At 38.6% G+C, this 10,091-nt stretch overlaps 1 protein-coding gene across 1 annotated transcript; it reads left to right on the forward strand.

The window, feature by feature from the left end:
* The first annotated feature begins 5,927 nt into the window (after nt 1-5,927).
* On the forward strand, nt 5,928-8,223 carry LOC137966078 (uncharacterized). Its single transcript, XM_068812550.1, has one exon. It carries the CDS (start codon nt 6,940-6,942, stop codon nt 7,969-7,971), a length of 1,032 nt encoding a protein of 343 aa, XP_068668651.1. The 5' UTR covers nt 5,928-6,939; the 3' UTR covers nt 7,972-8,223.
* Nucleotides 8,224-10,091: the final 1,868 nt, after the last annotated feature.

Below are 10,091 nucleotides of genomic sequence, written 5' to 3' on the forward strand. Positions count from 1 at the left end.
TCATTCACCTACAACTGAAATTCTCTATGCTTACGGGGATTCATTCGATAGTACAACTAATTCGGCAATGTAGCTCCTTGTACTAATTCTATAGCATGCTAGATATTATGCATAGGAGGCAACACATCTGAAAGATCCTGGGGAAAGACATCTCAAAAGTCCTATAAAATGGACTCAACCTCTACTAAGGGATCAACTAAGGAATGCATAGGTGCCTTGAGGGCTACCACAATAAAGTTGTAGACTCGTGCAATATTTCTTGTTCCAAATCTTTGGGACTAATAAAATGCAAAATTTTCTTTTGGGAGCGTAGTTGTCCCTTATCTTTTGTGACGGTTAGGTGGCAGTGGCTTGAGGTGGATAGTCTTCCCTTTGAACACAAAGCAACAAACATTAGAGAGCCCATAAATGGTGACATCCAAATCATAAAGACATGGTCTACCAAAATAATATGGCCCACATCCATAGTGATCACATCACACCAAATATCTTCCTTATACTAAAGGAATTGAAATGGGAGAAGACACCTACCCTCAAATGAGATGGAAGTGCTATCGACCCATGAAACTCAATAATGTCTGGGGTGTGGAATGGTCTTAAGACCAAGGTGGGCAATAATGTGGGACAAAATGGCATTGAAGCAACTGACGCTATCAATGATGACTTTACAACCCTTATCGCCACACTTAATGTAAGTATGAAAGATAGTAGTTTGTTGCCAGTCATCAAACTCCATGGGCAAAGTCAATAGACATCACACAACATTCATCCTATGAATGAGAGTTATGGTGGACCTGATGCAACTTAAAGTGGCCAAACTTTCCTCACATGTTTCATCTAATAGATCAAAGTTGGCACATTAGGTTCTTACTCTACATTTTCTTGATCTCCCAGTGGGTACTCCTAATCCTCAATTAGAAGGGCCTAGGTGCTACAATTGGATGCATTGTGGTCAAATCTTTGTCATTTGTTGGACCGAATTCTTGAATTGAATTTTGATACATCTTTTCTTATTCCCAATGTAGGCGGTCCGAATTGCAATTCACTCTCAAAGGGGGTGCCCCCAATATTGACTTTTCTTAGACTTGAGAATTGATGGTGGAAGTCCTAAAAGGCATTTTACGGGTGCCCCTAATATTTAGTTAGTAATTTGACTCCCAATGAGTAATAGGAGATTCATGCCTTTTGGCGATATCCTTCTCAATATTTTTCCATAAAAGTTGAGTGGTGCCTGTTAATTTCATTTTGCAAACCTAAGTCCTCGAATATTTTGTGCCAATCGAAAATCAAACTATCTCATGAATTCACGTGGAAAATACTCATGGAACCAAACGACCATCAAATTCAAGAGCTTCAACCTTTATGTATTTCAAAATTTTATCTTTAGGCCCCTCATGGTGCGAGACGTAGGATGTATGATTTCTAGAAGGAAGAAATATGTGAGGTCGGGTACAAGTAAATTCCTCATCAAATCAAGAGCTATATTTTTTCTTTATTTTTATTTTTAATTTATTTTATTTTTTAAATTCATTTTTAAAATATGTTATAAACATAGTAGACTTAGTAATGACTTCTATAGTAATAAACCATATTTTTTTTAATTAACAAAAAATAGACTAACACTTTTAGTTCATATTTTATTAAATAATTTTTATTTTTTTAGTTTTTTAAGTTTTTTATTTTAAAATTTTCACATTTTATATATTTTTTTATTTTTACTTCACAAATATAGCTAATGGATTTTTTTTTTAAATTTTGGTATGAAAGGTAAAAGAAAATAATATAATTTTTTTTGAAAAGGCAATATGAGTGAGATGAGCTTGTTGTCTGGGATCAAAATTAGCACATATAATGGTGGGTTGGTTATACTTATAAAACTCGAAAAAGAAGGTTTGGCTTGTGGAAGAGAAGTTGAAGATAACAACTTTGGACGATGAAATGTAAGATCAGCCATGCAAATTGAAACCATGCTTAAGAGTGAAAAAACATGAATTGCCACAATATATATAAAATTATGAGCAAAAATAAAACTTTTGAAGATCGATGTCGAAATGAATGAGTGCCATTAGTGTAGAGAGGTGGCACCAAGCCAAACCAACTCGCATATCGTTCGAGTTCGACTTAAAAAAAGCTCGGCTCAATTAAATTTTCACTTGAGCTCGGCTCGAGCTCAAACTTGAAATAAGGTTTGTTAAGTATAACAAGCCAAGCTCGAGATGTTCCAAACTCGGCTTGTGAACTCATGAGCCGACTTGTTAGCAAAAAAAAAATTATATGAAAATACTCTTTACTCTAATTGCTTTCATTAATTCCCTCTTTAGTTGGCTGATAATTGCTCTTATTCACCTCAAACCTCAAAGACGATCGATCCTTTAACCTTTTTGGGTCCCTCAACATCTAATGTTATTTTTTGCCAATAGAATAAACACTATTGATGGAGGTGTTTGCTCGTTTTTTTAGGTCTATTAAGCTAGTTATTATGCATTAGTATGCTCAATTGCAAAGTCTTAGACTCCTCTATGATAGTTTTGTAGTTCAATGGTATTAAGTTCATTGTAATATTATCTTTATTTATTTTTATAATTTATTTATTTTTGTAGTTTTAAATGTAGGTTGAAGCTCGAACTTGGTTTGAGCTTGAGCTTGATTTTAATTTTAGGCTTGAGGCTGAGATCGAGCTCGAGTTTGAAGTGATTAGATCAAGCTAAGCTCAAACATATACATGAAATAAAAAGATGTGCCATTTGAGAGGATTGAAGGAGATTCGCCAAACCTCAGTAATTTACTGATTAGATTTATCTTTAATGGATTATTAACAGAAAGGTATAATTTAGAAGCAGAGGTTTTCTAAATAATGGAAAGGTTTGCAGAAGACCAAACGAGAAATGCAAATGAAAAATGGAGCACCCAATTAATCATTTATGAGAAACCAGACAAAAGGAGAGGTTTGCAGATCCTATTCGGTGATTCATATATTTTAGGGGAAATTATTTACTCAGAATGGACCGGAACTGATCACTCGTCCATGACTGTAAAAGATTAGAATCAGATTTTTTGTTTAGTGATCTGCAGTTAGATTGTCTTTCATTCTCGCTATTTGGGTTGAGACAAAACAAGGTTGTGAGAAGATAAACTTCTGCTACCGAACAACTTTATCATGCTGAATGGCTTCGAAAAGATTGAAGACATTGTTCGAGAATCAAGTATGCAGTTATGAATTACTGTTCTTACTACTGTTTTAAATTCAAAGAGTTTTAAGCAGTAGAACTCTTAAAGTACTTTGAATTTTAATAAGAAATTGGCTGTGGATTTGGATATAGAAAGGGAAGAAGAAATGATTAAATAGGTTCACTTAGAATTTGGATATGCTTGGTTTATTGAGGGCATCAATACCATAGCACGTAACAAAAGTTGAGGCTGAAACTGACATCGATCTTTGGTAGTGTCTATGTGAAAGCTTTTGCGGTAGAAATATCTACATCTTATTATTGCTAATGAACTCATGATGGATTCTTATTAAGAAATATATTAAGAAATCCTTTCACTTTTTTTTTTGTTTTTGTTTTATACCATCATATTATGAGTGAGTCTTTAGGTCATAAGAAGAAGATTCCAAATTTGTGCATATTTCTTGTCTAAGCATTTCGTGTCATCGAGTGTTGTGTTGAAATGGCGTATTACCATGGTTCATACCCATCTACAAAAGGTTCCAACCAATTCGTAGTTTGTATAAATGATTGTGATTGTCATACTGGCTGTAATTGTATAGTATAGGCATGTATACTGTAGTAGGTGTACCCTTTGAAAGATGTATGAAAGGAAAAGGACAAAACTTAAACGTAGTTTGTGACAGCGGCTAGCCAATACACCCAAAAGACAGATCTGTTAGGTGCGGAAAGCTACCCCCGACAAGAGTGGACGGAACCACTCTGACACCCACCCCACCCAATCTTGACCGTCTCTCACGAGATTCGAACGCAGGACGTGGCGTGCCCAGCTCTGATACAATGACAGCAGCTGGCCAATACACCCAAAAGACCGATCTATTAGGTGCGAAAAGCTACCGCCTACAAGAGTGGACGGAACCACTCTGACACCCACCCCACCTATTCTTGACCGCCTCTCACGGGATTCGAACGTGGGACGTGGCGTGCCTAGCTCTGATACCATGACAACGGCTAGCCACTACACCCAAAAGACTAATCTGTTAGGTGCAGAAAGTTACCGCCTACAAAAGTGGACGGAACTACTCTGACAATTTGACGATTCTTGATAATGTAAAGAATCTTTTTCTTCTTGCCCCTCCAAGTTTGTAATTTTTCTGGTCTATCTCCTTCTTACAATACTATTTTTATCAAATTGATATTTATTATATCCATCCAAGCTGTTTCGATGATAATAACATTTTAAACTAATGATGTGTTATGGAGGATTTTTAAATCCAACAAAATCTCATTCTATAGGTTGAGTTGGGCCACATGGTGGTCTAGTTGATTGTCATATAATGTTGGGCACTATGAAATCTGAAACATTGTAACCAAGATGGGATGATTTGATAAGATACAAATAAAATGAGTGCATGGTTCATCTACAAATAATATGTCTAGATAAAAAAGTCTAGAGATAAAATCATTTAAAATTAGTCAATTGCTTCTCCATGAATACAATTAATCAATCCAATTGAACTCTCAATGTCACGATTCATATTTGCAAAGATTCGCAAATCCCATGTACTTGTGCCACCGATCTTTCCAATCATGATTGAGATTTCGACACTACTTGGTCCTTTATAGATTATTTGCTCCTCTTTTCATCGAAAACAATTGTAAGAAGTGTAACTTTAACATTAGAAGTAGCTTCTCATCTAATTTCTCAAGGTGAAAGTCTATCAAGATTTTATTTCATTCCAATAAAGAATACCCCATCAATGACATTTATTTTATGTAAATCAAAAGAAATCAAATAGCAAAACAACCACATACATGACTTTATGTGTGTGCTTACTTAACATTCAAAACAAAAAATAACATACTATAACCAATTAATACTAGAAAGAATGCCAAAGTCCTTATGCTGAGAGTTATTGATAGATTTTCATCCTTTATTCATATTTATGCACACTAGTTGTCATATTACCTCATCAAATGCCTCAAATGTGTCAATATTATGCTAGTGGATGGTGCATGCCTCTATCCTTTTGTATCAACAAAATTTCTCACTACTTGCATTGCAATTATTGCTGCTTATGCATCCAATCCAGATGTTGGATTAAAAACTAGTCACCCTGGAATTGTTCACCAGAACTTGAACATCACATTGAATCATCGAAAATCCTGAAAAAAGAAAAAATCCCAAGAGTCAAATCGTAGAAACCTTAGTTTTCTGTAACAGAGGCGTGAAGGCATTAGCAGATTTAGAGCCTTCCTTGCGAGTATCGAGAGCAGCCTCAATGAAAAGCTTCAAAATGTTGTCAAGATCCAACCTGTAGAGCCTCTGGTAGTCCCAAGGCCCGACATCCGTTGCCATTCAAATCTCAGTTCTGACGCCACCGTGGAAGTCGAAGACGAAGAGGAAAGAAGAAGGAGAAATCATACTTGTAGAGTTTGCCAGCTCTGTAAAATCGCGCCGAAAGAAGAAATCGTGGTGGAGGAGCTCCAAGGCACAGGAAGTCAAGAAGTAAGAGGAAAGAGGGAAGACGCGGTGCTACTGTGGACAGCTGACCATTCTAGCCTGGATGTCAAAAGTGAAATCCATGGTAAATGTCCCATCATTTGACGTGGTTGGAGACAGGTGCAATTTTACGGGGTTTAACTTTAAATTGAAAAAAGTAGTAGAAATCCTGAGATGACCCATTCTCTCTTCACTGCCATGGATGCCAGAAAAATTTACTAGAAAAATCTACTGCAGTGAAGCTTCACCCATGTATGGAAGAGAACTCATCTGAAAAATGGCCAGGGCGTATAGATGTGGACTACAGATTTAGACTCTAGAAAGCAAAGGGAAACATTTCAGTCCTGTAGGTTCTTTCTCTTTTCTGTTTCTGTTCGCTTTTCAGAGAATCAGAGGCGCAGGAAAGAATAAATTGAGGAGAAAACTGATTTTTGGCGTCAGATTTTTTATTTGGCCGGTAGACGACACCGGCCTTTGTTTTCCAGCCATGTGAGCATCCCTCGAAGGATGCGAGCTCCTCAACCATAAATTATTGGACGTGTTGCGGCTTGCCTCCACCACTCAGCCACTTTGAGGAAAAGACCCGATTTTGAGTCTGGCTTTCAATTTTCATTCTCCAGGCGTGTTGGCAACGTGGGTCGATCTGGATTCTGCCAGTTTTGTTAACAAAAAGATAGAAACAAAGGTTTCTGCGCAGCTAGGAGCGGGAGTTCTCGTTCTTGGAGCAGAGGCGAAAGTTTAGTCAGTTCAGGCATATTGAGAGTTTGGATTTTGTTCTTGGGTTTGCTGCAAAGGTTTCGGTCTCGAAGTGAAAGTTGTAAGTCTGGGAGGCTTCTGGTAGTTACGGCTGGGGTTTTCATTGAGGAGGCATGCCAGTCTGTGTTTGAAGGCGATTTAAAAAGTTTTGATTTATAGTTGGAGATATTTCGGTTCTTTCAGCCGAAGTTCGTGTTTGAAAGGCTTGATTTGGGATTCTCAGCTCAGTAGGAAGTTTTCTGCTCGGAAGCATCGCAGCAGCTCTGAACTTGGGCTGTGTACTTCTACTAGATCTGAAAGTATTTTTAGCTGAAACTTCGATCTTTCTGAGGTTTTTTAATACACTGCTGTTTTCAAGTGCGTGTAAACTCGCAGCTGTTCCACAGGTTTAATCTTCAGAGCTGCCGTTTTGGTGTGTTCATGCCTGAGTGCTAGTCCTGCTAAATTTGGCATTTGAGCTCTGCGTTTGTGGAAATAGGTGGTCTGGTGGAGTGATTGATTGTCTGGGAGAAGATGAAATCTCTGAGTAGTTTAGGCATAGGTTTGAGTCTGGTTTTCGGTTGCCTCCTTTTAGCTCTTATTGCAGAGCTCTATTATTTACTATGGTGGAAGAAGAGAATTACAAACAGAGAGATTGAAGATGATTATAGCAGCTCTGCAAGAGAGCTCTTTTATCTCCTCTGCTGGAAAAAACCCTCATCCTTGAGTTCCGCAGGTTTAAATCCGCTTTCTTCTGAGAGATTATCAGATACCCATGTTCATGACTCCAACGAACAGCTTCAGTTGCATTCTCACTCTGGAATGGATTTTCTGTTCAAACCCTTCGGCGAGGATCATGTGGACACCGAACTCATGAGGCTGCATAACCTCGCAGGCCCTCCTAGGTTTCTGTTCACTATCAAAGAGGAGACAAAAGAGGATTTGGAGTCTGAAGATGGGAAACCTAGATCTGATAACAAGAGCAGAAAAGGGTCTAGAAGCAGGAGTCTGAGTGATCTTCTCCTGACTATGGAGACACCGTATCTGACCCCGCTCTCTTCTCCACCCTACTTCACCCCTCTAACACCCTTGGATCGTTGCAATCCAAAAGGAGTTAATCCTCTTTTTGAGTCGTCAACAGAGTCTGATGTGAGGTGGATTAGATCATCACCACCACCAACATTCAAGTTTTTGAAGGATGCAGAGGAGAAATTATACACGAAAACACTCAGGGAAGGGTCTCTGAAGAACAAGCCTCCATCATCACCACCTCCACCTCCTCCTACTCATGCTGTGTCAAATTCTTTGATGGGTTCGAATGAGGAAGACGGATCCTTTATCACAATTATCGTAGGAAAGAACAAAGAGAAAGAGCACCATAACTCCTGCTCTTCACAGGTACTTCCACTGGCTACTTCTCCATTAAACTTGGCACCATTGAACAAAAAAAACCTTGTTCCGTTAGAGACCAAAGGTAAAGTAGAAGACATTCTCTGCAGTGGGTGCCTGCCACAAAAGAGATCCAGGTTCCAAAGAAGCCTTCTGCATGACTCCATAAGTCTTTAATCATTCACGTGGGCGGTGATCATCTTTCTGGGAAAAAGGGACCGGTGGTTCCTTTCTTGTCTCTTTATTACCTTTTCTTTTCGGTAATTTCGTGCATCTCTAAAACAAACAAAGCATTCAATCAATCCCAGACTGTTTTTCTGTGCCCCATCGCTTTCTCCTCTTGAATTAAGCAAAAACTTTTGCTTCAAAATAGAGAGCAAAAAACGGGAGAATGAAGTAATCACTGTCAAATCCTGGTTCGACCGCAAATGGATTTATCCATCCATCCTCAATCTTGTCCAAGTCAGTGTCACACTCAGACTCCTTTTTCAATTTTTCGGTGGAGGTGGGTGGGGAGATTGCAGGCCCGTGACTTCGAAGGATCAATGGAAGTCGTCATCACTACAAGGCAAGTGAAAAAATTCGAAATCATGGGTGAAGCGACTTTTCGACTTGCCTTTCAAAACAAATAACCTAGTAGTCTTGAGCGTCAAGCTCCGAGGCGGGGAAAAGTGAATGTCACCAAAGCGCCGTCTCCAGATTAGTCTTGACAAGCTGACATTGAAGTCAAATCTCAAACCAGCGTTTCTGGTGTCAGGTGGGTAACGCAACTCTCTGCCTACGTTCGAAACGGGGAGAAGCGGTCTAACGCTGGAGCTGATGAACCTGTAGATTGCTCATAAAATGGTAGTACAAATCGTCATAGGGAGGAGTAAAGTTTCCGTAATACGGCGTGCAAGTGTAGTTTTTATTACATGTCAATTAATAATATTTTATAATACTTTATATTATATTACAATTTGTATAATTTTACTATCACACGAGCCCGCTCGCGAACTGCTCGAGTTCGGCTCGGTTGTATCTACGGAGGTCGAACCTTTCAACCTTTGGGACCTTATTTACCTTTCCATCTTGAACCCATGATGAAATGAAAAACAGAACAAGGGGGGGAAAATCTGCTACTGTCTGACCATTTACGGTCCTCAAGGCGCTACCATATAATAATTGTAGTGGAGAATCAGCAAGTACAACAGCACCAATCACCACTGCTATGGGCAATGCACATCTGCAACAAAGAAGAGTTGGGTGAATATAAATCACCAGTTACACATTAATGCCTGTCTTCTCCTCTGTCATAAAAATAGGAGTGAGGATGCACAACCTTTCAACAAGGAAGAGAAAGATATTAACCCAATGGCTTCGTCTTTCTGAATTTGTGCCTTCCAACCTTTACGAACATCTGTATCATTGCCACTCTTGGCCACCGCAGGTTGGTAAGTCCTGAATCTTTATTTTGGAGCACCACAAAGTACACAACATGAATCATAACTTTTCATTGGCACCAAATAATTAGATTTGATTGCAAGTATTGAAAATTTTAAGAAATTGGGCAAAGAGAACCAGGTACCAACAATTCAGCGACATCAATAACTTGAAACTTTAGTAGAAGCCGATAAAATTCTTTATCTATCGGTGATCTATATGACAATGATGATCAACAGGAACACAGATTAGAAATGGGGGCCGTCAAGGTAGAAGTAGATAAAAAAATCATTGTTCCGTCAGCGATGAAAAAAAAATAGAAGATGAAGAGTAAAAAAACTTACCTTGTTCCATCACTTTTGTCGGCGAGGAATAAGATCGGAGGAAGAAATCGAAGAGGAAGAAGATCGAAGAGGAAAAAATTGAAGAGGAAGAAATCGGAGAGGAAGAAATCAAAGAGGAAGAACGAAGAGTAAGAAGATGAAATCGAATAAAAAAACCAAAACTTACCTAAAGGAGCAGATCACAGTCCTATTTTTCTCGCCAGTATTCGATTTCCTTCTGATCTTCCCGAGCCCCAAATCCCCATTTTTGCTCTCTCGCGAACTACTGCCAAATCCCGATTATCCCAAATTCCTGATTCCAAAAAATGAAACCCAATGGATGAAGTCGCTCGGGCCCTCGTTAAGTTAACGAGTCGGCTCACGAGATTCCAAACCAAACCAAACTATGGTTCGCTCGAGCTCGGCTCGTTAACTTAAACGATATTTAATATTGTATAAAGTGGCATGGTACATAAGAGTATAAGGAGTCCATGACAATGATGAACAATTAAAATATCTCCTGATACCATCACAACTTACCTTAATGTGGAT

The sequence above is a fragment of the Aristolochia californica genome, unplaced genomic scaffold (genome assembly GCF_029961685.1).
Source record: "Aristolochia californica isolate CCGP_79_NKW_82.1479 unplaced genomic scaffold, dmAriCali1.0.hap1 SCAF_5, whole genome shotgun sequence".
Lineage (NCBI taxonomy): Eukaryota > Viridiplantae > Streptophyta > Magnoliopsida > Piperales > Aristolochiaceae > Aristolochia > Aristolochia californica.

What these genes read in the sequence shown, in the direction of transcription:
- LOC137966078 (XM_068812550.1), top strand. Translation starts at nt 6,940, where the DNA reads ATGAAATCTCTGAGTAGTTTAGGCATAGGTTTGAGTCTGGTTTTCGGT.